This window comes from Lupinus angustifolius, chromosome LG20 (assembly GCF_001865875.1).
Source record: "Lupinus angustifolius cultivar Tanjil chromosome LG20, LupAngTanjil_v1.0, whole genome shotgun sequence".
Lineage (NCBI taxonomy): Eukaryota > Viridiplantae > Streptophyta > Magnoliopsida > Fabales > Fabaceae > Lupinus > Lupinus angustifolius.
Window position 1 is genome coordinate 2,490,744 of NC_032028.1, and position 27,607 is coordinate 2,518,350.

The 27,607-nt window shown below is 34.5% G+C and overlaps 3 protein-coding genes and 1 non-coding gene across 5 annotated transcripts; 1 reads left to right on the forward strand and 3 right to left on the reverse strand.

Moving 5' to 3' along the window:
• On the reverse strand, positions 152 to 19,128 carry LOC109335570 (coiled-coil domain-containing protein SCD2-like). The gene is made up of 18 exons (XM_019571706.1): positions 19,118 to 19,128; positions 6,226 to 6,594; positions 5,980 to 6,158; positions 5,342 to 5,417; positions 5,161 to 5,202; positions 5,011 to 5,073; positions 4,303 to 4,352; positions 4,187 to 4,214; positions 3,617 to 3,691; positions 3,408 to 3,518; positions 3,269 to 3,329; positions 2,761 to 2,877; positions 2,499 to 2,620; positions 2,338 to 2,407; positions 1,524 to 1,568; positions 1,386 to 1,426; positions 761 to 887; positions 152 to 517 (listed from the first exon to the last, which is right to left on the reverse strand). Exons 2-18 carry the CDS (start codon positions 6,550 to 6,552, stop codon positions 432 to 434), a joined length of 1,620 nt encoding a protein of 539 aa, XP_019427251.1. The 5' UTR covers positions 6,553 to 6,594; positions 19,118 to 19,128; the 3' UTR covers positions 152 to 431.
• LOC109335567 (uncharacterized protein At2g33490-like) lies at positions 9,633 to 15,235 on the reverse strand. 2 transcript variants are annotated; one of them, XM_019571702.1, is made up of 9 exons: positions 14,916 to 15,235; positions 14,756 to 14,830; positions 14,153 to 14,214; positions 13,996 to 14,064; positions 13,322 to 13,350; positions 13,038 to 13,245; positions 12,705 to 12,944; positions 10,888 to 11,896; positions 9,633 to 9,982 (listed from the first exon to the last, which is right to left on the reverse strand). In XM_019571702.1, exons 1-8 carry the CDS (start codon positions 15,103 to 15,105, stop codon positions 10,904 to 10,906), a joined length of 1,866 nt encoding a protein of 621 aa, XP_019427247.1. In that variant the 5' UTR covers positions 15,106 to 15,235; the 3' UTR covers positions 9,633 to 9,982; positions 10,888 to 10,903. The 2 variants fall into 2 exon arrangements, with proteins under 2 accessions (XP_019427247.1, XP_019427248.1); XM_019571703.1 differs by having other exon boundaries at positions 9,633 to 9,970; positions 10,885 to 11,896.
• TRNAQ-UUG lies at positions 17,814 to 17,885 on the reverse strand. Its single transcript has one exon. It is a non-coding gene; the product is annotated as a tRNA-Gln (tRNA).
• On the forward strand, positions 18,917 to 27,598 carry LOC109335395. The gene is made up of 17 exons (XM_019571532.1): positions 18,917 to 19,790; positions 21,324 to 21,452; positions 21,554 to 21,675; positions 21,750 to 21,960; positions 22,052 to 22,289; positions 22,566 to 22,716; positions 22,802 to 23,133; positions 23,243 to 23,253; positions 23,374 to 23,471; positions 23,931 to 24,033; positions 24,246 to 25,094; positions 25,330 to 25,482; positions 25,576 to 25,697; positions 25,782 to 25,992; positions 26,234 to 26,471; positions 26,632 to 26,782; positions 26,921 to 27,598. The coding sequence occupies exons 1-17, from the start codon at positions 18,986 to 18,988 to the stop codon at positions 27,248 to 27,250; spliced, it is 4,254 nt and encodes a 1,417-aa protein (XP_019427077.1). The 5' UTR covers positions 18,917 to 18,985; the 3' UTR covers positions 27,251 to 27,598.

Consider the following 27,607-nt stretch of genomic DNA (forward strand, 5'->3'; position numbering starts at 1 on the left):
TTATAACCTCAACGGTCTTGAAAAGACGAAAATTATAATCTGAAAATTATATCCTCAAGGGTCAGAGTCTACGGAGGAAGCGTATTTGTGACGAAAATCATATACTCCCAAAAGAAGCTGCTGCAGCTACGTCAAACCAAAGTTTTTTTTGACATCATACAATTGGGTGAAACATTGCAATCATAGGGTATATATGACGATTGCTGAAGTTCCTTGGTGAGAGTTTCTATAACAGTGCTCACAGGTTATCACTATTAATTGTGCCATCCAAAGTGAGAAAGGGATGAGTTAAAGCTTCATCAGTTACCAAGTTTCATTACATATTACAAGATGCGGAACAGTGGAAGGTGAGAGTCACCAGAAGGAAGATGAAATTTAAAATACATATGTATAAAATCAGTAAACCTGTCAAACGAAATTAAGCTTAAATTTCAGGTCAAACAATCAACTTTTCTGGACGTTTCCCAAAGTCGATGCTCAATTCCCAATTTCCTCAGCTCCAGTAGTCCATGCTCAGCTGAAATTTGATGATTCACATAAGTAAACTAAATGGAAAATCTATCGAGAATACAACCTGCTAACAGTCATCAGGAAAATCAAAGCATTATGTACTGATGATGTGCTTTTATAAGATCGGCAAAACTACAGATACCTCAGATTTTTGAACTATTTTGGTAACCGAGTATGGAAAATAGAAGGAAGGGATAAAGAACATTGATTTATGTTTTAGTACGTAGTAAACTAGAAACGTTAAGACTACCATCAACAGCATCATGTGAGGTAGGTGAATGTCTACTTCGACCAATCCAAAACTGAAGACGTTCTTTGGCAATGTCCTCCTCTATACCATGAACTTTGGCTCTTCTCCAAAAATATGTCAGCCAAGCCTGTCCAAGAAGGTTAAATTCACTCAGAAGGCATGCCTCAGTATTACAAACCATGTTTTTTGTCAGGCAGATAATGAATAATGAGAATAATCAACAGGTCACAAATCCAAACTAGTTAAGAGACACCAATATTTTTGAAAAGGAGGACGGCCAGAAGGGCAGTGCAAATGATTAAAAATTCCATCTTACAAACCCAAATTCAAAGGAACATGTAATTAAGAACCTAGAAAAGCATGCTTATTACACGAAGTTAGACGAATTCAGGAATGGGAATGACTAACATAACATGACTGATCTCTACTTCGTGTGTACTGACTGATCCCTACTTCGTGTGTGCATGCATCAGTCAGTACAAACAAAATTAGCCAAGCCCAATAACACATAATACCCAAACAACTATTCTCTAACATTAAAAAACAAATATACTGCAATAGACACAAACATTCGAGAAGCTGTCAATAGTAAAGAGTGAGAATAGTTCATAAGAGAATGGGATACCTCCTTGAAAAGAACATCCTCAGACTCCTCTGGACTCAAATCTACATAAAAAATGATATTTAGCATAGCTTAAGCAATCATTTTCAGAAAGGAACATTGTACAGTTTTTCAGCAAATAGTAGGCAGCAGAAAACTTGCCGAAGGCTTCCATGAACTTAGGGTCCCCTCCCGGTGATTTAAGATCTGGCAATAATGTCCAAAAATATATAGAATGTTATTAGTACATAACTACATCCGAAATACGGATTTTAATATGTATAGAGAACAGACCATAGATGGAAGTCAGATGTGCACACTAAGATCATATACTTTACTCATGTGCCCTTTAAATATGTATGTAACAAGGTATGACTGACTGAAACCATGTTTCCAGGTAGATAGGGTTAACATAAACTATAAGAAAACTGCCATGGGAGTTGGTTCAGCTGCTAAGGATCGAAGCACTTCCCTTGCAAGGCTTAGGATTGATTTTTTCTGCAAGCAAATCCCCTTGCTCGGTAATCTATAAGCAAAGTTGCACGAATAAGGGTTTGAGTACTGCCATGCTGGTATTTTTTATGGCAGTACAGGGTATGATAATTTCTATAAAGTAGGGTATGGCTATGATACGGTTCATTATACATAAACATAAACATTAAAGTAATTAAATGATTGTACACCAAAAAAAAGTAATTAAACAATAAGATAAATACTTTTCCGTAATGTTCTAACTGCAAGGTTTCAACAAAACTCCATAACATATGCTAACTAAGCAAAAATATATAAAGAAGGCGCATGATTTGAATTTGAAGGGAGCAAACTAGTGGTTTGTTTCATATCAATCAGTATATAAGTACCACTGTAAGTCTTGCTGGGACGTGTGGCATTTCCTGGCAATTGAACGGTATGGGTTGACAGTACCACTCAAGTTAGGAATGATAACAAGAACAGTGATGAAAGCAGGAAACCATACCTGAGACCGATTGTCGTGTAGAACTGGGACGTCGCTGTTGGGACAATGCTTGCACAAGAGCATCCTCAACCTAAGAAAATAAAAGCTTTAATTGGCTAATCATGAAAACATGCAGCAGAGGAACATGAGTAAAACAAGACCACCAAACATTTGAAGAAAACCTTTAAAGAAGCAAGCTCCTTCAATCCCATCTCAACTGAAAGCATGCTTTCAATATTTCCTTCTCCGGTAAGATCATTCAAGTCTGGGACAAGTTTGCTCCTCTTCTCGGGTGGATCATCACCTGCTTAAAAAGCATAACAATCATGTCTGCAAAAATCATAGGCACGGATACCAGAATAGTGAAAAACAAAACTCTAAGAAAGGATATAACATAAAGCATATATTAATATGAACTGCAGAGTCAAAATCTTTAATTCATGCCTTTTTCCCAGCATTCCTCCTTAGCCTTTTGTCCTGCAGAAACTACGACCTCAAATGGAAGAGGGGCTAGGGATGACCAAAGTTCATACTTTGAGACGGCAACATCTGCACAGATGCCTATAAACCAATACAAAAATTACACACCCAAAATATAATTGTATATGCTTACAATAATGCAAAATTGATGATTAAAAGCTGACACTGTACTCTAGTGCTGCCAAGAGATATATACCTTTAGCCAACCACCAAAATAAAAACAAAAAGGAAGATAAACTACCACCTATTGTGGCTTAGTTTAATCTTGGAGCAATATCCCAACACACGTGAGAGCAAAAAACAACGAAAAAATGAACATCATGAAAAGCTTGCTCATTCAGATTCCGTCAAATATGATTAACATATGGAACCAATTGACATTAACATGACTTGTTAGTCGTCTAGGGAAGAGATGCCACAACCCCACCCACAAAAGAAAAGAAACATGAAGCTAAACAAGGCGGTAGCTTACTATATTTTGCAGCTAAACCCCAATAACGAGCAAGCCAACACCTCTTTAGAACAACTTCCTCCTGAAAAGATGAAAGTGTATATGATGAGTTTTCCAAATAAATTGAAATACTGATGCCTGCAACTGCAGAAGTACATACCATTTCTTTCTGAGTTAACACCATCCTTTGTGTCATTGATCGGAGAGCCTTCATTTCGGATTCAGCTCCATTAAGTTGTCTCACTGCGGCCGCAGTCTCATCTTTTGCATTCTATTTGACAGGAAATAATTAAATATATATGGTAGCAAGAGAGGGAAACTTCTCAGACAGCAGTGTATGTTGAGAATATAGAAAGATAGCATATTCACCTCAAGTTCAGCTTGTAGAGATGTGATTTCCTTATCAATTTCATCCTTAGAGTCTTTAGCATTTTTAAGTGTAGCCTGTGAAATATAAAGAGTGTGTTTGCTTGAGATTATTTTTCAACAAGATCACGGGGGGGAATTCACTTATAACAGAATCAAACATGTTCAAATAAGATTATTTTTATAATTAGAATCTCATAATCTGCTTGGAGTAGCTGTAGTTTATAATTGGAGTTAAAGAAGAGAGAGAAAGAGAACACAAAACCTGAAACACAATAAAAAATTGATTATTTTGATTTTAACCAAACAAAATTAGGTTTTGATTTTACACCAAAATCTATATAAAAAATAAACCACTTAATTAATACAATCTAAAACCACTTATGTTTAATCTTAAACAAACGAGCCCAAAAACTTTCTTGCAGGCATTTTTTACAAGGGGATTAAATAATAAACGGCAGATCCTACTATTTTGCTGAATAATCGCTCCATTCTCTGTAACGTAGTATAAAATAATAACTATATTAGTAGTTTGTATAACAGGTCTACAGGTTCAAATTATTTCCATATTACCTCTCTTTGACGCAATGCTGCTTCCTTTCTGCAGTTCAGTAATATGGGGGTGTCAGACATACTATTAATAAATGAAGGGGAAAAAATTGCAACAATTTTAACTTAAACTAACTTACCTGCTCAAGAGTTTAGCTTCCAAAGATACACCTTCTCCAAGGGAAGCAACCTGCAGGCTCGGATAAAAAAAGAATTAGACACTGCAAATTCATAACTTACTGGAATTTCATAAGACATGTATATGAACATGAACATCTAAGTCGAGTAATAAAACTTCAGAAGTAAAAACAAAAGTTTTATTAGTTATCGAACACTCTTCAACTGTGACAATATTTATTTTCAGTTACCCGGGGGATAATGGGATGCGACCCAAACTCCTAGCCCAATGGCCCACACAATAATAACCACTGAGGCATAGTGAATAGAAATAGCAAATGAAGGGGCAGCGAAATACAAATCCCAATCTATCCATGTAAAATGAGTGAAGCATGATCAACCATAATTTAGACACTGTCAAATAAAAAACAACATGAATATTTTAAATAGTAAAGTAAGCATGCCATAAAGGCTCCTGGTCTTGTGTCAAACAAGAAGCAGACAATAATTCAGAAGACCTTTGTGGAAACTACAAAATACCATAAAAAGGGTGGTCGAGTGCACAAGCTTCCACCTAGTGGTGTCTAGGGAGGGTAGATGTACATAGCCTTACCCTTGCTAGCGAAGAGCTTGTTTCCAAGATTTGAACTCATGATCTCCGGGTCACAAGGCAGCGCTGAGGCTCAACCTTTACAAAAAACCATATACCAACTAATAAATAAAGGCAGTACCTGCTTCTCAAGCTCCCTAACTCTGGCTTCTGCTTCCTTGCATCTCTCTTCCTCAAGTCTGAGCTGCACATTTTAGAAAATCTTGAATACTTATAGCTGATTTGAGTTAGTACATTCACAGCCAGAAGAAAATAAAGGAGATTATATTACTTTGTCAAGAAGGCTTTCATTCTCTTCTTGTCGCATTTCAACCTGCAGATAGAAAAGAGTTTTGTTTCAAGACTCGAATTTGGAAAGGCGCAATATATATACAGGCCCTGTATTCTTAACATATTCAATTCTCTTTTTATGAAAACATGAATAGCAGATGTGGTAGGGAAAAGCAACTAACCTCATCACGAAGTGTAGAAGACTCACGCTGGTCAATTGAATCTTTTGGTTGAAGAAGTCCAGTATCAAATGGAACTCTGCAAAATTTCCATCAAAATTTACTGTAAAAAAAAGAGAAAAAAAGGTAGAATAGCATTTGGCACACATGCCATAACATGGAGAAATTATTGAATCATCTTGAACACATGTTTGCATTGATTTTCATTTTTCAATAAGATCATATAACTTTAACTGATAAATTCATGACCAACAACATAGACGTCTTCTGAATTACTCTTCCAATTCCATCCCATAATTTCTCCAAAACAGGACATAACAAAACACAACATATGAAATTTATTCTATATTTAGCGTATTTTATAAATAAGATAGAACAAACTCCTCACAACACATCTATTCTATTCTCTCTGCACACCAAATACTCTCTAAGAGTGTAATAATGCAGATGAACTTGCCAATTGTGAGTATGTTGTAAGTAAGCTATGCATTTTGCAACATAAAAGCAACTAGAGTGAACAACATCGATATATTCCAAATTCCAAACCTAATAGAATAAAACCTTTGCAGTCCATGCCTACGTTAATGATAAATAACAACAGTGCAGTGATATGAAATACATTGATATAGATAGATATTTACCTTCTATCTTTAGTCTTATTATTATTATGAAGATGAAGAGAAGATTCAATTGGCGTAGTCCTCACAGTGAGAGGTGGTTTATTAATATTACTATTAGTAGCAACTGCTAGTGGTGGCGGTGGTGGACGAAGATAAGTTGATTGAAGCATTGGTGCTTCTTCTACAACATTCCGAGCTAACTGAAAAATCAGACTGAAGTAGTTAGCGATCAATGTACGAACGAAGTAGAATGAATAAGTAACTTACGTTAGCAGAAGGCTGAGATCTATGAGATGAAAGAGAAAGTGGCGGAGGAGCAGTGTAACGAAAATCAAGATCATCATCGTCGTCGTCGTCGTCATCGGCGGCGGTTTGTGAAGCCATGACCTGAGCGAGGCGTTGAGCGGCGGCTTTAGCAGCGAGGTTCTGAGTTCTTTTGACGGTTGAGATTCCGGAGAGAGATGAAGAACGAGAATGACCGTTAACAATGGGATTGGGATTAGTACGAGAGTGTAGTAATTGAGAAGAATCACCACTCCATTGGCGTCGGATAGGGATAGTAACTGGACTCTCACTACTTCCTTTTCGTTCCATTGATTCTTCTTTCCAAATTCTTAGATCTCTCAATCCTTTCTACTCTCTCTCTCTCTCTCTCTCTCTCTCTCTCTCTCTTCACTCACACTCACACTCTTTAATTACTGTCATCACTCCTTCACTCAACTCTTTTATTTTCTTTCTTTTTTATTATACTTTTCCATATTTGTTTAACAAGCTTATACTACAATTTGACTTATCACATATATTATTTTATTAAACATGGAGCTTAGGAGAACCATGTTAAATATAGTATTATTTTTAATACACGTTTTTACTTCTTTAATTAATTTCAATGACAATAGCATGTGACAAAATACGTGGATTTATAATTGAATATCTACGTATACATTAAGATTTGCTATTTGTACAATTTTTTAACACTGACATGTGTGTTTATACATTCACATATAATTTTTCTATGTCCCCGATTACACACAAATATGGCATTCTCAAGCTACCTAAACCAAAAGACATACAAATAAATTTTGAAGAGCACCCTGGACATTACAAATGATTATTAAATGAATCTGGCATCATTTTTTTTAATGTTAGTTAACACTAGGGTGAGCACGACCCGGCCCTACCCGCTCATCCGGCACGGCTCGATCATTATTGAATCCGAATAGGATTGGGTCTGATCGAGTCTAAGTTTGGATTCGGGTTCAAAAAGTAGAGTCGGTCAATATTTAAGGCCGGTTAGGGATCAAACATGACACGACTCACTCATCATGTTTGTATGTGTTTCTACTCAAATGTATAGAAAGTAATGATACCATTTTGGTCGAAAGTATCATTTCTTCTTTAATTTTTTCATGATATATTCATGATTAATAATATATATGTATATTATTCATTTTATATGTCAAACTACATATTCATAATAATAAATAATATCGAGAAGTTTTTATCTAAAATGAGTATGCATTATATTTAATCGGGTTAGGTTTAAAGACCGACCAATCGTTGTTTAGAGTCAAGTTAGCTTCGGATTTAGGGTCGGGGTCAAGTTAAAAAAAAATGACCTGACCAATATTTAGGGTCGGGTAAGGATAAGCCTTAACTCATCCAGCCCCATGCTCACTCTTGGTTAACACTAACTCAAAAATATTACTTTCACAGCTTTTTTTTAGTACACCTACTTTTATGACTCAAACACATCGCGTACTTCTGAAGCAATGTCACATAAATATGCTCTTCTTCATGAGCACTTTTTGTGGCTTGTGGCTAAGCTCCCATGCTAAAGTCCAGGTTGGGGATGCTCTCATATACATTTGATCAAGGAAATGAGGTTATTGTACCGATTATGATATTAGTCAGATTTCAACCGATATTTATTTATTAATATAATAAATTTATAAATATTATTTACAATATATAACTCTATTATTGAAATGATTTCAATCATTTCAATAATCACCTAAATTATCAATATATGAAATGTATTAGTATTAGATTATAAAATTAATTTGGGGCTTAAAAGAAGTTGCCTCATTTAATATTAGGCAGGTTTGTCAATTTACATTAGTTTATTACCTGCCAATCAATGGCTTGCCAAGAAAGTAAGAATGTTTTTTTGCCCTATTTGTCACTCATTAGCTTATGAAAGCAAATATGTTGAATAACTTGTTTGTTCTGATTCTTACTCCTTATCAACTCAACTTGTTCATTCCACATTCCACGGTCATAAGCTAGACCCTTTAGTCCTAGTTTTGTATTATTATATTCCATGAAGGTTTTTCTCTGCTTGTAATTCTTAGTTTTCGCTTGGAACACAAGGTCATAAGAATTTGCTCCATCGATTGGACTTTGTGCAAATCATGGATTGTATCTAGAAGCTTACCTTTCCTCCTGTAGTACACAACTTAGTTCTTTTGGCAATGGAATTTCCATCATTTTATAATCAAGATCTGCTTATTTTCAATGTGAAATAATCTTATGAAATAAAATTCTTACCCACATGCAAAATGCAGGATACAGAAGGAAGAGGCTTGTTTCATTCAGTTTGCTCTATGGCAAAGCACATACAAAAACAAACTTCTCCTAGTCTAAAGATATACATCAACATGAAGCAAACCATCTCCTAAAATCAGCCAGTAAACCATTAAATAGTCTATCCACCAATAATATAAGACTTTTTACGTCGTATCTATTATTCATGTCTTAATCATTATCGATTTTTAAATAAAAAATAATACACTACACATGAATAGTAAATAATATATTGATTATATTAAAAACTTTACATTGATAATATATAAATATTAAATTAATAGTAACTTAAGATTTTTTTATGCACTGAATTAAACTAGGAGTTGATTACTCTTATTTTCTGACTATAAAGTAAATGCAATTTGCAAAGTCTCATCTAATCAATAATAGGCAAACCCAGTGAGCAAGAAAAGCCTTAAATGCAGGAGAACATGTTCCAAACTGGAGCCAAATCAATTGCCTTTAAAAATTCTTGCAACAAGTTGGACAATAAATTACAAGTTGTTGGCAACAAGGTGGTGCAACTACCATAGGCCCTAGCACCATTCCATCATCACCAACTATTTTTATTTTAAATTCAAATTTTAATCAAAACTATGTCTGCAACTTCTAAATTGGCCTGAAAATTTATGGTATTATTATCATAAGAATAAGGATAGTTCCCCAAAGTTAGCTGACTCTTAAGGAGTGTTTGAGTTCAAACATTTGAAAATATGATTCTCCTTATCCTTAAACAAATTAGAAATACTATAATATTACTTTCTCCATTCCATATCTTTTGATATTTAATTTTATATACATAGTTTAAAAAATTATTAGACAATGTACAACTTCATTTTTTTTAACTAAAATAACTTCATTTAATTCACATTAAAGACTAAATTAAAAGGAAATGAAGAAATTTGAGTAAAAAATGACTAATAAATAAAAGTAAAGTTGGAAAATAAAGTATAAATGTGTAATGAATTTTTAAACATTAAAAGATGAAAAAATTGAAACGATGAGATTATCACAATGATAATGTGGACCTCAACTAAGAGATATAGAGTAAAAGATAAGATAAAAAATTGAATGCATAGGAAAGAAGGTAAGGACAGATCCTACTAAAGGGGAGTGTTATTGATTAGTAATTGATTTACCATCAATTAGCTAAATGCAAAATTCAACAGTTGAATCCATGGGGTTTATTAAACTCCCACTAAACCAAAAATTAAAGAAAGGTGCCTAAATTGTAAGGATGAATTAACAATGAGAAGTTGATAACAAAGATAAAAGAATTATAAAAGGAAAATTTACAGATTTGCAACTGAATCAAACTACTAAGCAAAAATGGACCGTCCCAGGTCGTAAACCTTCAAAAGTAAGAGGAATTAATCTGCTTAAGCACCATACCTGGGTTCATTGCATATTATTAATATGTACATCCCTGAAAACAGAAGGTAAAGATTTAGTCTATATGTTAAATCGATTTTTCTTACAGGAATATAGTATAGTACGAGCTAAGAAAACAATAAGGCATGCTGTAAATCAAATCATGTTATATTAATAACATGACAGGTTGACAATATTTAATCATTTGGAATAACAATTTCAATAACCTAAGTTTAATTCAACCATTTCCTTTGCCGATAGTAACTCCCATATCATGTTTTAAATTACATTCCTATTACTTGAAAATAAAAGCCTAACTTACTGGACATGTAACTAATTAAATGATGTCAAATACATATCAAGTGTACAGGTATTCCCAGAAATTGTAAAGAACATAGTTAAATATAAGTCAATTAAGGATATTATGATTGCATTATAATACAATTAAGGCCATTGCAGATTTCTCGGATGTAATTTTGTGGACATTACTTAGCTTGTTTCATAATATAAATTAGAGTAAATCAGCATATTAGTCCTTCAAAGATGCAAAGGAAAGTTTGTCCTCCAAATAAAATGGCTCCCATGTAGTGCAAAATGAAGTCCTTAAAAGATTCAAATATGATGACCAATTAAGTCCGTAAAAGGACCAATGTGGTGGCCATTTTAAGTCATTTGAGACCAAGCAGCTACAGAAAAAGGCTTTACCATTTATATATGAAAATCAAGCTCTATACAGAAGAGAAACGCCACCAATACACTCAATAACACACTATTAATCCACTCTATTTAGTGGGTTCCAAATAAAATCCTAAATGTGTTCAAGGGTGCATGCTAAAAAATGTGTTGCTACTTGCTAACATTGCTCCTATCCACAATGTCTATATTTCGTTATAACAGATACCTAATTTACTGCACGAAAAGCTGAATGGGAAATACAAATTAAACAAAACTATCATGTTAAAATGTTACCTCCAATCTGAGAACAGTCTCAGCCATTTGATGACCGCGGACTACCAGATAAATCAATTGGCATCAAAGGAGGAGAAGCAATATCCTCAGATACAGTTGATTTACGAGGGCCTTCCACTGGCCTTGACCCGAGTAATGCTGCAACTTGAGTACCACCGGATGGTATGGAGAAACTACGAGGCATGGCTGGAGGAGGCATTGGCAATGGAGATGCTGCACTTGTTATAACCAAATTATTTGCAGCAGAAAGATTTTGACCTCTGGACACTAATGGACCTGAATGACCCACCAAACCTAAAAGCTTTGAATTCGATTGAGTATTGGATGGAGGCCTCGGAAGTTCATGCAGTTCACTTATTTTAGGTGAAGATGTAAGAGTAGGTGAAGATGATCGAGGCTGTGGAATTGGTGATGTAAGGGTAGGAGAAGATGATCGAGGCTGTGGAATTGGAGTCCGAAAAAGAGGTCCAGAAAACAAATGAACACTTTCTACTGATACAGGCTTGGTTGGCAGCCATGGATTACTTGCCACTGGACCAGAAAAGGCATGTATTTTAATCTTTTTAGAGTAAGAAGCAGCAAAATCATTATTAGAGGATAAAATACTATCAATCAAAGGAGGCGGCAACGTTGTGGAAACAGTTTTGCTGTTACTCTCCTGGAGTATAGATTGTGCATTTCTAACATTGGGACCAGAAAACCTCTCATCTCCAAGAATTTTTCCATATTTTTTTGGCTCCAGTGGTGATGAATGCCACAAATTCTTTGTAGGCTCATTTAAATTTGTCTTCCTTTTTGTAGGTACTTGGTTACTTGGCCTGGAAGACATTGAACTCTTTGTATCAACTGGTGTGGGTAGCACATATGAATTGAACTTCCGAGATAAAGATGGTTGCATCTGTCTCAGCTTTCCACTATAATCAGGTCTATTATCAGCATAAAGTGGAGCTGATTGGCTTCTTGACTTATCTCTGAAGGAGAATGAAATCCTGGGAAGCATATCTAAGTTATCCTGCTTATAAACAACAGAGACTCATTAAAGCACTCCAAAGTTTTAGATTAGACTGAAATTAAACAATCTCATTTCCAAATGCATCATGTGTTGGTCTAGAAGGTGTATCAGATCAACAAATGAAATATATCCAGCCCCTAATCCAGACAAGTGAACCTTTTGTTTTCTTCACCTTAAAAGCTTTTACAGTGGAACCTTTGGGAAATGTAAATTTCACCAGGTCCAACTGCAGAGAAGTATACAATACATTTTTCAAAAGCATGCCACAATGAGAGTAAATAAACTCATGGAAACATCTATAAATGAAACTTCAAAACCAAAATGTCTATCATATTGAAAATATTTAAAATCGGAAGTCTGGTGTATAACGACTTCCAGATAAGTTTATGCACAGAGCAGAGTAGTTAATATTCCTAGTTTTCATCGATAGGTTCTCATTGAGTCCATCCTTCTAGCATTCATGCCAAAACAAATTAGTTATGCAAGTAGATCAATAAATCATATTTGAACAAATAAGGATGTGAAGTTTCTTTGCATAAGCCAACTACTGCTCTGAGAGTAACTCTGATTCTTATGGACCTTGTTCCCCATACAACATGATCTTTTCCATCTCATAAAATCAATTTTTATTTAATTCTGATTTTATTCAGAAAATCTGTGGCCATATGTGTGCTCAATTGGCACCCTACTCATATCAATGCATGTTTGTAGGGATAGTTACCCAGTCTTCAAAAAACCCATCTGTAAATAATATTAAGATGCAGAAAAGGGGTAGCAATTTTTTACAAATTGCTAGTGATGTAGTCACCTTAAATGAGTTTTGTGATGTAGAAACATCTTCTTCGTGTTCATTTTCTCCATAGTCAAAACTAAGCTCCCCATTATCATTCTCATCCGAACTATCATCATCATCTACATCATCACCTTCATCCTCATCCTCCCCTTCAAGACCAATAAAGTGGTAATCAATGTGTTGCTGTTTAGTTACTAACTGTACATGTGGCTCTACTGTCTCAAGAGACCTAACTGCTTTCTTGAAGAAATACAACTGTTTTGAGAATAAAGAAAATAGTTGACGGTCAAAATTTAAATAAAAAAACTGTTTCAGGTCATAAAAAGAAACATCAGGACTAAGCAAAACCTGAGCTGCATGATGTCGTGCTGCCTGTGTCAGAAGACTCCATGATTGTCCTTGCTTCAGAGATTTCAGCCGAAAAATAAATGATGTAGCCTCCTCATCATATTCATCACGGGCAGTTTGCAGCTGCTGCAAGGAAAAACTCTCTGCTTTTCCGCTTCTAAACCTACCTCTTTCTCTATATCTTGTTAAGATGTGCTCATATACATCTCTGCAGATCATATAGCAAATGATAAGATATGAATCACATTCAGAGACAAAATTAAAATCAATATAACACTCCAAACCTTTTTTCATCCGTGTGTCGCTTCATCTCCTGCTTAAGCATGAAGACCAAAAAAATTATTGACAAAAATAACAAAAGGTAATTCACTTAGAAAGTAAACAGCATATGGTAGATTCAACAAACACACTATCAATCTTCTTTAGATGAAATACAAGCATTGAAACAAATCCATTACTAGGTCATACTGTTATATAACAATAACAAAGACTATAGTAATTTTAGCCAGAAAATAAATAAGCCTCCAAGATGTTAGAAGCATCTACTTTTGTCACTCTTCCTATTATGGCTCTACAATAATTTTTCAACATATCTCCACATCCCAAAAAACTAAACTGATTATATTAAGGTATTACAGGAATGAAAAAATGAAATATAAGATCTTAATTAAGAAGTTCCCTGATCTAGCTGGCCAGGTAGCACATATTTCACTACCAGTTCTAGATATCTGGATTTAAAGTTCCAGATATTCCTTCTAGATGGCTAATTAATGGGATATTCTGACTAAATCTTTCATTGATGAATATCAAACTGAACCCACCTGCCAGTCATACTGCCAACCCTCAAAGCTAAAATAGATATACAGTACATAGAGACCAAAAAAATTTGCACAGATAACCTTATATACCAAGTATCAAATTTCAGTAAGCGGGACAGCGAAAAAGGTGAAGGACAAACCTCAACAATTCCAAGTTCATTCAAAAGAGATTGTGATGGTATGGTAATTGTTTGAGAGATATGAGAGCGCTGAAACCACAAGCAATAGTTTAGAAAATCACAGAAAATGGAAGGGAATTGTTAAAATTTCAAAGATGCAAACTAAGGATTGACTGACATAGTTATCAATGAGCTTCTGGAGTTGAAACTGCGTCTTACCCAGCATTAACAAAACTTTTCCTGAAAAATGATTACATTTACAATTTTACATTAACATGAATGCATCATATCTTACCATATAATACAAAGAATAAAAGAAATAAGAAAAAATAATAATATTGATGCACTTAATTGTAAACATTTCTTTACAACGTCATCTAATTATGTATCGTCACATCATTAAACATAGTGAGCTTGAGTGTAAAGTGAAAAAGTAAGATGTATTTATCCTGATTAGTTGAAATGCAAATCCATTTTAACTAATCAATTTAGATACACCTTTACTTTTCACTTTACACTCAAATTAACAGTTGGGGAGCCTTTCTCCAAACATATTTGGCTTTCCAAAAGTCAAATATACAGCAATATAGATTGGTTGATGGTGTATAACCACAACAAAAAATAACGGCTCAATACACGAGACTCCCAACTAGTGGGATCTGCAAATGGTATACCTACACAACCTTATCCCAGAAGCGGAAAAGTTGTTTCTCGGATTTTAACATGTGAACAATGCATCAAAATTACAGTAAAGAAAGACAGTTAGTTAGTAAAAGTGTACCGCTATCTTCATCATCATTTAAGGCGGTTTTCTCAAGAAGACAAGAGCCCAACTCTCCCAAGGACTCAGAGAATTCTGTAACAAGTAAAAAAGTAAGATTATAATCTAAAACCAATGGAAATGGAAAAAAAAATAGGTTTGAAAATAGAAATAGAAAAACCATAAGCAGTGTTAGCAGCAGCGGCAGCAGCAGAAAGCAAAGTATCATAGCAATCTCTGATATCTTGCATATCCTGTGTAGCCTGAGCCAATTCCTCTTCCTCTAACTGCGATAATGGCAATAGGTTATTGCTACGCTCATGCTTCTCAACTGCCACAACACCTCGCAATTTTCTCAGAGACATCTTCATCTTTTTCTTATTTCAATTCAATTCAATTGGATTCAAACTCTTCTCTCTGTGTTAGTGTTTTCTTTTCTTTGATCCTTAAACTTTCCCAAATTCAGTGGCCAATGGCAACGACAAAAAATTGTAGATCAATCCTGCACTCACAAACTCCTCAAAATTGCCAATTGCTATCTTCTTCAAACCAAATTCTTTCTTTCTTCGATATTCAAAGGTGGAATTTCTCAGCAGTTAGCGTTTTTGGACTCAATAATCATCAATTTTATACTTTGGTTCTTTCTTTGACTACTTCTACTCCTTTCCCCTTTTCTATTCATATATACCTAAAAATAGAAATACAATGTAGTACTACATTACATTTCTTCACCAAAACAAATTAAAGAGAAAATGATACAGTATAAGAGATTTTTACATTATCATTATATCATTTGACATTTATTTTCAATGATCATTAAATTTTAAATAAAATACTGTAAATATTGAATGATATATTAGATGTATATAAATTTTTATACAGATATTAAACTCTAAATTAATTAGAGTAGATTTTCCAGTAACAGGCATTTACGTGCACTTTAAAAAGGTACTAAATATAATATATAGGATAAAATACTTTAATACACAAATTATAAGAATTGCAGTAATTAATGTGTTATTTGGTGCTTATATTTAAATAAAAATATTATACAAGGACAATATACATATATTAAAATCATATATATTTTGTGCTCGACACACATCAATCAATTATAATTATATTTGAAAATCAATTATGATAGTAGTAAATATATAATGGCTACAATTTTTTTAGATATTTAAAATTTTACTGGATTTATTATGTAGTGCACACAACAGTCAACACGCATCATTCACCCATAGAAAAAATTTCTGGATCCATTATGTAGTGCACACGGCACACGTCATTCACCAAAGAAAATTGTTTGTTTTGAACATGACCCTCTCCATCTGTTTTTATATTTAATTTTGCAGACTAAAATGTTATTATAAGTGTAGATAAAAGAAGATAATTCTTATTTTGTTTTCCTTTTTGCCTTATTTTATATATATATTTTCCTCTTATTACTAGAAGATTCTAACTCTATAACCATAGTTGAAAAACCTTATATTAATATTGCACACGAGTTAAATTCAAATAGAGTAAGGTTTTAATTTTTTTATCCTATTCTAATCTTTTTCTCTTTAGGAATACAATAGACATTAATATTTTATTCCTAATTATTTCATTATTTATTATTCTTCCTTTTATACTATATTTGTCCTTTTTAATTCATCATTTTCTATTCGTGTTTTTTAACCATTGTACATTAAATAGAGTTATTATAATGAAATTATATTTTTGTTTTGTATTAATTTTTTGACTTCTTAAACTGTGTATATAATTTTTTTTTGGTTTCCCACAAATGTCTCCTGTTTAAGCAGAAAATATCTATAGTAGAACTAATTCTATCAATAAGTATTTTTCAAACATATATCACTTGAATTAACGATCGTGTATAATAATACCATAAGAAACAGGAAGTAGTTGTTAGAAAATGGTTAATCCGTGAGTTGCGCCCACACTTCATAATTCATAAATAAATGTCCCAAAATGTATGGCCGTATACAAATGAGAGACATTTGAGAACATAAGAGACAAGACCATGACTAATGAACGAGACTAGTGGAATCGGGAAAAACAATCTTGAGCTTGGTCAACAAAACGTGTTATGTGAATTCAAAGTCTATCTTCTCTTCTATTCCAGAAAAAGTCTATCTTCTCTTCTCTCCATCACCATTCCATTCTCTCTCTAAATAATTCAGCTCTTAAACTCGGTCACTGCAAATACTTGGTTCAACGTGTGCGTTATTTTCAACTTCAGAAATATTATCGACATATTATTTTCAATAATCTATTTAACAACCTTATGAATTTCATACGAGACAAAATTGCACGAGCCCACTTATTATTTAGTTATTAGTTATTACACATTGAAATTCATTCAATAATGAAGTTTATTGAAGTGTTTGTGGCTAGCGTTGCTATATGTTATATACCAATCTTGTTTTATACATCATGTGAATGTGATAGTCAAGGCTAGTCCATAATTATTAGCCCAGCCCAGTCCAATACATTAAATATTTATTTATAGCAACCGCCTTCAATAGCTTTGTATATATAGTAACAACTACCAACCAACAACGCCTCACATAACACAATCATAGGTTCTAAAAAACTGGTGTGCGTTTATGCATTTGTGCTGTCACTGCTTCAGTTAAGTCATTGGATAACAATCTCGTTGAATTCATGGTTGAAACACCCTTGATCCAAGGTTAACTCCATTCCTTAGCCTTCAAACATAAAAACCTTGGTGCAGTCAATGCCAACACTCGATAACATTGCCAAATCCTTCAATTCTCAGCAACCTTTGTAGAGTTCCAAGATAAGCAGCAAGTGTTGACCTGAGAGTTACGATCCAGTGTGTGAAAAGCTTTCGAAAACTGAGAAGAAATTAGTAGAAAGAGTGTGTGGTGTTTATTTTTTGAGATTATTCAGGTACAGGTAGAAAACACTGAATTTTGGGTTCTTTTGCTCCATTTTCTAGGATTTTGTATTTCTCTTCCATTTTCTTTTGTATAGTAATCAAGAAACCAAGAAAGAAATAACTGAATCAAGAAAAAAAATCAAGAAACCACGAGAATCAAGAAATCTAAAAAGGTCCTACCGGGAGTCGAACCCAGGTCGCTGGATTCAAAGTCCAGAGTGCTAACCACTACACCATAGAACCACATTTGATTCTTGGTTTAATTATTTAGCTAATATTTAATTTGCATCAACTTCCATTAATTAAGACCTCTGAGTTGGAAAGTATTTAATTTAAAATATTGTATTACAATCAAAGAAGTTCCATTTTTTTCACTTAAAATGACTAACAAAACTTTTAGTAGCACTAAACTACCAATAGAGTTTCATGGTTGTTCATTAAAAAAATATTTTGTACATTTAAACATCAAACTTGGAAGAAAAAAACTCTTCTTGTAAACGAAGGCTTACAAATATATAAATTTGAGACCACAGTAATATTGTTGTCACACATGATTGCATTTATATTTGTATATATATTTATTGAAAGGTGCATATAAGTATTTTATGACCATTCCATCCGATCAATATATGCAGGTTTCCCAGGGCTTGATTGTTATCCTGTATATAGATATTTGCTTAACCTGAGACAAGTGCTTATATTTAGGAAAAATATAATTTTATGATAAATAAAAAATAAAAATATTAATACATATTGTTTTTGTTTGTTATACTTGCTTCTCGAATAATGTTCTTCCTCAATTAAGTTGATCGATGGGAAGGGACAGATGAACCATTATGTCCCAACTTCAATAAACATGAGATATATTTGAGATCTTATATTGTTTTCTTTCCAAGATTACAAGTGTGGATAAAAAACCAGACTGTTAGAGCTAGGAAGGTTTTTACTTTCAGAATTGACCTTCCGAGTTATTTTATTAATTGAATTAACCGGTTCTCCATTTATGAGCAAAGGTACCCCTATTTATTCTGACTAATTTGCATGGTTGTGTCTGAATCAGTGCAGTGCAGTGGACAAATTGAGAATGTAAAGCAACTTTGACTTGATATCTGACTTTTCTTTTCATTACATATACTGTAATATTGTTTTGTAAGACCGACATATCCTAAAAACGGCTTTCATACTTTGGAGAAGGGTTTAATTTGACTTTTATCATTTTATTTTAGGTAAGCATAATGCATAATGAGTATTGTAATTTGGTGTTCTTATGAGTTAAGATCATTGTCTTGTTTTATAGTATACTTCCACAACAAACACATGTTTCACTATTCCAACCTTAGCAAATGAGTATTGTCTTGTTTTTCTTTCTCACCTTCTTCAACTTTCCCACAACCTTAGCAAATGATCTTATGTACCTAAAGCACACATGTTCTAACCAAAAAACCTTCACTCCCAATAGCACTTACCAAACCAACCTCCACACCCTCCTCACCTCCCTGTCTTCCCACGCCGCCGCCACCGACTTCTACAACACCACCGCCGGCGGCAGCGAAGACATCTACGGCCTCTTCATGTGCCGTGGTGATGTCACAAACCAAACGTGCCAAAAGTGCATGGCAAAAGCAACCATAGAAATATCATCAAAATGTCCTTATTCCAAAGAAGCCATAATTTGGTATCACCAGTGCATGGTTCGTTATTCCAACCGTTGTTTCTTCTCCACAGTAGATGAATGGCCAAGGCATAAGTTCATGAATTATAGTGTGACTACAAATTCAACCAAAGAAGGAAGCTATGGTTGGTTGTTAGCGAACACTTTGAGTGAAGCAGTTGCTGAAGCTGCAAACTTTGGCCCTCAAGGTACCAAGAAATTTGCCACGAAAAATGCTACTTTGCCTGGGTCTAAGAAACAGAAAGTGTATACTCTTGTTCAGTGTACTCATGATTTGTCAACCCAAGATTGTAATAGGTGTTTGAGTGATATAATGAGTGATATTCCTTTGTGTTGTCTTGGAAAGGATTGTGGAATGGTTCTATACCCAAGTTGTAGCTTGATGTTTGGGATAGATCAATTCTATAGGGATGTTGCTCTTGCACGCATGCACCCTGCACCTTCTTCTCGTGTTCCACGACAATCATCACATTCAGGTAAATGTTTCTGTGCTCAACTACTAACTCTCTTTTTCATTTCCCAAACTTTGACTTTTGGAGAAGGTTGGACATAAAAAATGAGATCAGATGATGTTTGCAATGATCTCACCTTGTTGATAACTTTAAAAGAAACTTTTATGTAAGTGCAAATTACTATATTCAACTTTGCTTATAAAAAACACGAAATGTTAACCCAATTGCATGAACAGAGCCAAACAGATGAATCTCAAGTTTCACTTATGAGAAAATAAGGTAGTTGAAACCTGATTGACATTAGCTCAACCCATATTTTATGGGTAGGTTCAGTCTTCTGGGTAGACTTCAAGTAATTTTTCTTAGAGTGAGACATGTATGGTTATATTTCTAGGTTTGACTTTTGAGAGAAATAAACCAACACATAACCAACCAGATGTTCTAAGAGTGCACGACAATTGCAACCAGACGAACAGCTTCACGTTGTCTCTACTCTTAAGAAGCCATAATCTGGTACCGCATGTGCTTCCTTCGTTACTCCGACAGCTATTTCTTCTCCTTAACTTTGCGACTTATAATGTGACCACATGTATGTAATTCGTCGCTTTTTATATTAGACATTCTTTTATGACGAACCCGGTGTATAATAGTATAGTAATTTTGGCATAGGCTAAATGAAAGAATTATGTAATTATGAATGTAGCCAAGAAAGGAAGCAATGAGTGGTTGTCAGAGAACACTTTGAGTGATGTTGTGACTGAAGCAGCAAAAGCTAGCCCTTTTGGCACAAAGAAATTTGCAACAAGCCAACAAGAAATACCACAAACCTTGCCTGGGTCTCAGAAATAGAAAGTGTATACTCTTGTTCAGTGCACACAGGATCTAACAAGCCATGATTGCAATAGGTGTCTGGGTGATATAATGAGTAATTTTCCTTTCTGTTGCTTTGGAAGGAATGGTACAATGGTTATGTATCCTAGCTTCAATTTGATGTATCCATTAGATCTTCTCTACAGGGATGTTTCTCTTGCTGATGCACTGCTTCGGTAGAATCAGCACCTCTAAGTAAAGTTCCCCAGCTCTCACTTTCTCATCCATTTCTGATTTCCAAACTTTGACACTGTAAACATGTGTCTTATATAGGTGGATAACTTTATTTACTATATGCTAGAATACTAAACTACACATAAAACATAACTTGTTGGGCTTTCTGCCATATTGATGAACAATTTGTTCTAAACAAGAACCTATTCTTTACCTGCACTGCATTTCTAAGCTCCCATATATAACCTCCCAGCTAAATCTGATTGAATACTTCTAACCTCTTCTTTGAAATGATTAATTGTTTTGGTTGAATACATGCTATTTCTATCCGTTGGAAAATGAAATGGTCATCTAACTCAAAACATACAGTATACCTAGGTTAGAATCATAGAATATTCATATTTTGTTCAATTCACATAGTTATAAGTCCTAACTGATGCATGAGTTTGAGATGATGAACCAATGCATAACGATGACAAGCAAAGTACTCATCACACACATTGATTAATGCAGGAAAGGCCACATTAGGACTGATCAACATAGCCATGGTTCCAGTTGTATTTTTGTTGATGCTCTTCTTCGCCAATCGTATCAGACGGCTTAATGAGCTAAGACGTTATAAGGCTATTCTCAGAGAAAATTGTAAGTAGTGGCAAAAACAAAATCAATTGATGCACTTTCACATTATAAGCTTTTAGAGAATAAATTACTCCTACATATTTAAAATTTATATATTTGTCTAGTTGGAAATGAAAGTACTACTTTGGAGTCACTGCAATTCAATTTTGCTGCAATTGAAGCAGCAACAAATAAGTTTTCTGATGAGAACCTAATAGGCCAAGGTGGATTTGGAGAAGTTTACAAGGTGAGAGAAATAAGATGTATGTAAATGCTTATGATGTTTTTTTATAGTTAACTTATAATAAGTTATGTATTTAGGGTACTCTTCATGATGGTCGAGAAGTAGCTGTAAAGAGACTCTCAAAAAGTTCTGGGCAAGGTGCAGCAGAATTCAAGAACGAGGTTTTACTAATAGCCAAGCTTCAACACAGGAATTTAGTGGCATTATTAGGATTTTGCTTACAAGAGGATGAGAAAATACTCGTTTATGAGTTTGTTCCAAACAAGAGCCTCGACTATTTTTTATTTGGTTTGTCTTTTAACCTTTAGTTGTACTTTATGTTTATATTCCATGTTACATTTTCTTACTTGTCTCACTTTTTGGGTAATGAATTTTGCAGAGACTCAAACGCAAAGGTTGTTAAGTTGGTGTGAGAGATATAAAATTATAGGAGGAATTGCTCAAGCAATTCAATATTTACATGAATATTCTCGTCTTAAAATCATACATCGAGACATCAAACCTAGTAATGTTTTATTAGATGACAAAATGAATCCAAAAATTTCAGATTTTGGAATGGCGAGAATGGTTGCTATAGACCAAGAACAAGGACGCACAAATAGAATTGTAGGAACATAGTAAGCTTCAAATTCTCCGTCTTTTCATTAGAACAATACATGTTGATCCATTTACATTATAGTATTTCTGCTTAAACATTGTTATGAATATTGCTAAATAGTAATGAATCTAATACTTGTGTACTTTTCAAATAGCTATGAACATTATGGTTTCTATAGATATACAGAAACCATATTTACTTTCAGTTTAAAGTCCGAAATGTTAATAGTTACTTTCCTTCCTTATGTCTTTTGTCTATAGCTTACTAGCCTTAATATTGGTTGTTTTTGTTATAGTGGTTATATGTCTCCAGAGTATGCCATGCTTGGAAAGTTTTCTGAGAAATCAGATATCTTCAGCTTCGGAGTTTTGGTTTTGGAGATCATCAGTGGGAGAAAACATTCTACCTCTTATCAACCATACTATGTTGATGGCCTATTGAGTTATGTAAGTACAGAGTAAAAAACATGTAGTATCTTTCTATTAACTAAACATTACAATCCTGATTATTTAATTTGACAAATGGCTTCAGGCTTGGAAACAATGGAGAGACGGGGCACCATTCGAAATATTACATCCAAGTCTGCGTGTATCGTGTTCTGAAATTGAAGTAATGAAGTGCATTCAGATTGGTTTATTATGTGTTCAAGAAAATCCTGCTGATAGGCCATTAATGGCTGGAGTCGTTTCGTATCTAAGCAATCCTTCAATCGAATTACCATCCCCACAGGAGCCAGCATTTTTTAGACACGGTGGAAAGGAAATAAACATGTCTGCAAAGGAGTTAAAATTAGGCCATGTAGCCAAGAGTAATACTCCATATTCTATCAATGAGATGTCTATTACTGAATCTTTTCCTCGATAGTATGATGTTGCAATTAGTGATCAAAAGATAATTTTTTTGTTTAAATTTTGAACACTTTATGCTACCTTGAGTTCCTTGTGTATATATATTTTTTTATCTTTGACTGAGCATCACCACAAGTATAGTTGTATTTTGCTCCAGGTGCAGTCTATTTCCACAGCAACCAACTACTAATTGGTTTCTCTTGTGCATATATACTTTTTGAAACTAATGATTACTGATAACCAATTTTTATGAAGGACTTTTGCCACTCAATGTGCACATTGGCCTTAAGATAGAAGAGCCTGATATTTGTTCTAGGAAAAACTTGACAGTTTTGTCTTATACTCTTACTTCGGTACTCCTACTCCTAATATGAAGATAAAGTGATCAAGAACATTTAATGCTAAGTGTATCCATACATCAGCTGATGCAAACAAGTACTGTCCTGCTATAGTGTCATTCACAGGTAAGCCATCAATGTTGACTAAATGTAAATCAACAAAACTTCAATAAATTAAGAATTGAAGATATTTCTTCACTTTTGTTAGAATTAGAACTAATGAGAGGGTCTCTTATTTCTATCTGCCTGAAATACACTTTTCATTCTATGTATAATAAAAAATCCTTTCTTACAGTGGCAATATTAGAAATTAGACACTTCACTTGCTATGCATCTTGAACACGTGCTACATCTAAATGACATGTTGTTATCTAATACCTCACACTTTATGTCATCATTAGAAAACAGAACCAAAAAAAATCTAATACTTAATGCCAAATGTTGCTCTCACTTTGCACTTACCATGTTTTTCAGGACCACCCCTCAGGAATTATTAAATCTTTTCCGGTACAAACACCTCATATATTGGGGCATTTGCTACCAGGTGTTTACTTTATCCTTGAGCTTTATTTCAAATGTATGTGAAGAAAAAAAATAAGGCACTGTTTCAACTTTTAACCAATTATTTAGCCACCTATATTGACTTTTCTTCTGGAAGCTTATTATTCTAAAGTTTGACATCACAACCACTGAAGAAAAGTTGCTTTATTCACTTGAGGTCTTAAGCAGACTAAGGTTGTAGCTTATGGATTTGGCCTCATAAAGCTGAACTATATATCACAGAATAAGTTCCAAAAAAAGCTTATCTAGGAGAAGAAAGAGTCGTTCATATTTTAGGATCAGATATGTGTATCATGAAATCCTCTGTAACCCACTTCATACTTTTACCTCTTTTCATAATTGGATTTCTAAGCTTTGCAAGTGATAGTGAAGCATCTCCCATATACAGTTATCATGTCTGCACAGATGGATCCTATTTCAGTCCCAACACAACATTCCAAACCAACTTGAACGTCCTCCTCTCTTTCCTTGTCTCCAATGCTACCCTCGGCGACGGTTTCTACCGCACTTCTGTGGCAAAAGGATCCCCTGACGAAGTCACGGGACTTTTCCTCTGCCGCGGTGACATAGGCCCCACTATCTGTGAGGACTGTGTCTCCGTGGCAGCAGAAAATATAACACGTCACTGCACCAATACAACACAATCCATAATTTGGTATGATGAGTGCATGCTTCGTTACGCAAGCCTTTCCTTATTGGACAACATGGTCCCTGCCACGAACTTATGGAATAAGGACAACATCCCTGACTCAGACCATTATTTTAGTGATTTACTGGCAAAAACATTGAAAAATTTAACAGGAACTGCGACGAATTCGGGTAACAAATTTGCTACGAAAGAAGTTGAGTTGACGAGGATGTCAGAGAAGCTGTACACACTGGCACAGTGCACTCCTGACTTAAGCACTTTTGATTGTAACAAGTGTTTCTCAAGTGCTATTAGTAGTATTCCAAATTGCTGTAATGGGGCACTAGGTGCAAGATCTCTTCTTCCGGGTTGTAATGTCAGATTTGAGTTATATCCATTTTACAATGTCTCTGCCATAACTCAACCACTGCCTCCCCCTCCTTCTTCAGGTATTCAAAAACTGTTCTGTTAGCTTATTGTATCGTGGGTTTTAAATTGTGCATGCAGTAACTTAGAATTGTACTAGTAATATGTTGATTTGTGTAGTCTGCACAAGTGTGGTGTGGCTGCAATTGTGGCTGAGTTGATTATATTTTCCCACAATTATGCAACTGTGATTTAAAACCATCGCTTCACTATCTTATGTTATGGTTTGGCTTAAAGCTTATTTTTGAGGTGCCTTAGGAAGAAGTGATGATTTTGTAGGAAAAAGCAATACCTCTATAATTGTTGCCATTGTTGCCCCAAGTGTTGTTGCCATTGCACTTTTCCTTCTTGGCTGCTGCTTCCTGCGTAAGAGGGCGAGCAAGGATTACAATACATTCATCCAGGATTCAAGTAATCACTCATTTTCAGTCATAATGTGATTATTCTGGTTTCCTTCATAGTAATTTTGTATACTGATAAATACTGTCTTTGTTTACTATGTAGTTCCGGACGATCTTAAAGATGCAGAGTCCTTGCAATTTGACTTGGCAACAATTGGAGTTGCCACAAACAACTTCTCAGATGAGAACAAGATTGGCCGAGGTGGATTTGGTGTTGTTTATAAGGTCAGAAACATGTTTATGCAAAATACTGATACACTTTTATGTGCTAAGTTAAGTAAAGTGGACTTTTTCCATGCTTGTTTTTAGGGTACCCTCCCTGATGGACAGGTGATAGCTGTGAAAAGGTTGTCGGTAACATCATTGCAGGGTCCAGTAGAGTTCAGGAATGAAGCTTCCCTTGTGGCCAAGCTCCAACATAGGAATTTAGTAAGGCTATTGGGATTTTGCTTGGAGGGGCATGAGAAGCTTCTTATCTATGAATATATACCGAACAAAAGCCTTGACCATTTTCTATTTGGTTTGCACCTTTTCAACTCTTCTATTACTTGACATCTCAATTAGTATTAGATGATTGATTTTCCTGAACAGGCTGATAAAACAAAAAAAAAGCAGAATTGATTCATATTATTTATATGGTGTTAACTTTTTCCTTATTAAATAATAGAGGATTAATAGCTTTGTAGTTAATGGAATTTGTAGTATCCCTACTATAGCAGTATAGCTAATATTGGATATAATCATTTTGATAAAATTTGTAGATCCTGTGAAGCAAACAGAGTTAGATTGGTCAACTCGCTACAAGATTATAGTTGGCATTGCTCGAGGAGTTCTTTACCTTCATGAAGACTCCGTGATTAGAATTATACATCGTGATCTCAAAGCTAGCAATGTTCTATTAGATGAAAATATGAACCCGAAGATTTCAGATTTTGGCATGGCGAAAATTTTCCAGGCAGATCAGACTCAAGTAAATACAGGAAGGATAGTTGGGACATAGTAAGTTTGAGGACAATTTTAATCTCTTCTTACAGATATAGTAGTTCATGTTATAACTTATAGTCAGTTAAGTTCCGTGAAAAAATCACGTCCCTCTTTGATAGAATGTTATTATCTTTTTAATGTGGATTGGTAATGCTTTTTTCTTTTCTTTTTCCAGTGGTTACATGTCTCCAGAGTATGCAATGCGCGGACAGTTTTCTGTGAAATCAGATGTGTTCAGCTTTGGTGTCTTAGTTTTGGAGATTGTGAGTGGGAGGAAGAACACAGATTTTTTTCAATCACAACATGCTGATGACCTCTTAAGCTATGTGAGTATAAACAAGTTAACTTCTTTATATGCTCTATTGATTCCCGGCTTGGCGCAAATGCTCAGCTAAACAATATTCCATTGGGTGAGGAATGAAATAGAGGTTCTTACTTAAAATAATAACATTGTATTATCGCAGGCTTGGAAAAATTGGTCAGGGAATACACCTCTGAACTTGTTAGATCCAACACTGAGAGGTTCTTATTCAAGAAATGAAGTCATCAGATGCATCCATATTGGTTTATTGTGTGTACAGGAAAATCCAAATGACAGGCCTTCAATGGCGACTATTGCATTAATGCTGAACAGTTATTCAGTAACCTTATCATTACCTCGACAACCCGCTTCTTTCCTTCGTGGAAGAACACCAACCAGGCTAAAAGATGGCCTTGATTCTAGTCAGTCTACCACCGGTTCAATTCCATGGTCTACAAATGAAGTATCCATTACCGAATTACATCCTCGATAAAGGATGGCTTTTTATGCATACTCCAAAGCATCCGGTGTATGTTCAAATCTTGTTAGGTGAACCTAGTCCATGTGTGTTGTAAATATTAAAAATAATTTTGGTTTGGTGAATGATAATTTATGGCCATTGAGTGCAGATTATTTTTGGTTCTAAGTCCTTACAAACTTCTTGCTGGATGCACATGCAGAATAGATAGCACATAATGCCTCTGGAGTGATCAGAATAATTTGCAATCTCAACCAATCTTCATTTTTCTGCCAAAGATTTCCTGTGGGATTCTTTTGTAATGGATATTTTGTATTGGTCTAAACTAAGCGTGGCTAAATGCAAGTATCTAGTTCTCCAGTATAGATCACT

Excerpts from the sequence above, each read along its gene's own strand:
- LOC109335570 (XM_019571706.1), bottom strand. The coding sequence starts at position 6,552 with ATGGAACGAAAAGGAAGTAGTGAGAGTCCAGTTACTATCCCTATCCGA. Across the intron at positions 3,330-3,407 it reads TGTTAACTCAGAAAGAAATG|GAGGAAGTTGTTCTAAAGAG; the intron begins GTATGTACTTCT and ends TCATCTTTTCAG. Across the intron at positions 2,621-2,760 it reads GGAGGAATGCTGGGAAAAAG|GTGATGATCCACCCGAGAAG; the intron begins GCATGAATTAAA and ends CTTTTTAAGCAG.
- LOC109335567 (XM_019571702.1), bottom strand. The coding sequence starts at position 15,105 with ATGAAGATGTCTCTGAGAAAATTGCGAGGTGTTGTGGCAGTTGAGAAG. Across the intron at positions 14,065-14,152 it reads AGAAGCTCATTGATAACTAT|CGCTCTCATATCTCTCAAAC; the intron begins GTCAGTCAATCC and ends TTGTGGTTTCAG. Across the intron at positions 11,897-12,704 it reads CATCACAAAACTCATTTAAG|GATAACTTAGATATGCTTCC; the intron begins GTGACTACATCA and ends GTTTATAAGCAG.
- LOC109335395 (XM_019571532.1), top strand. The coding sequence starts at position 18,986 with ATGAGTATTGTCTTGTTTTTCTTTCTCACCTTCTTCAACTTTCCCACA. Across the intron at positions 21,453-21,553 it reads GGCTATTCTCAGAGAAAATT|TTGGAAATGAAAGTACTACT; the intron begins GTAAGTAGTGGC and ends ATATTTGTCTAG. Across the intron at positions 22,717-22,801 it reads TTGATGGCCTATTGAGTTAT|GCTTGGAAACAATGGAGAGA; the intron begins GTAAGTACAGAG and ends AAATGGCTTCAG.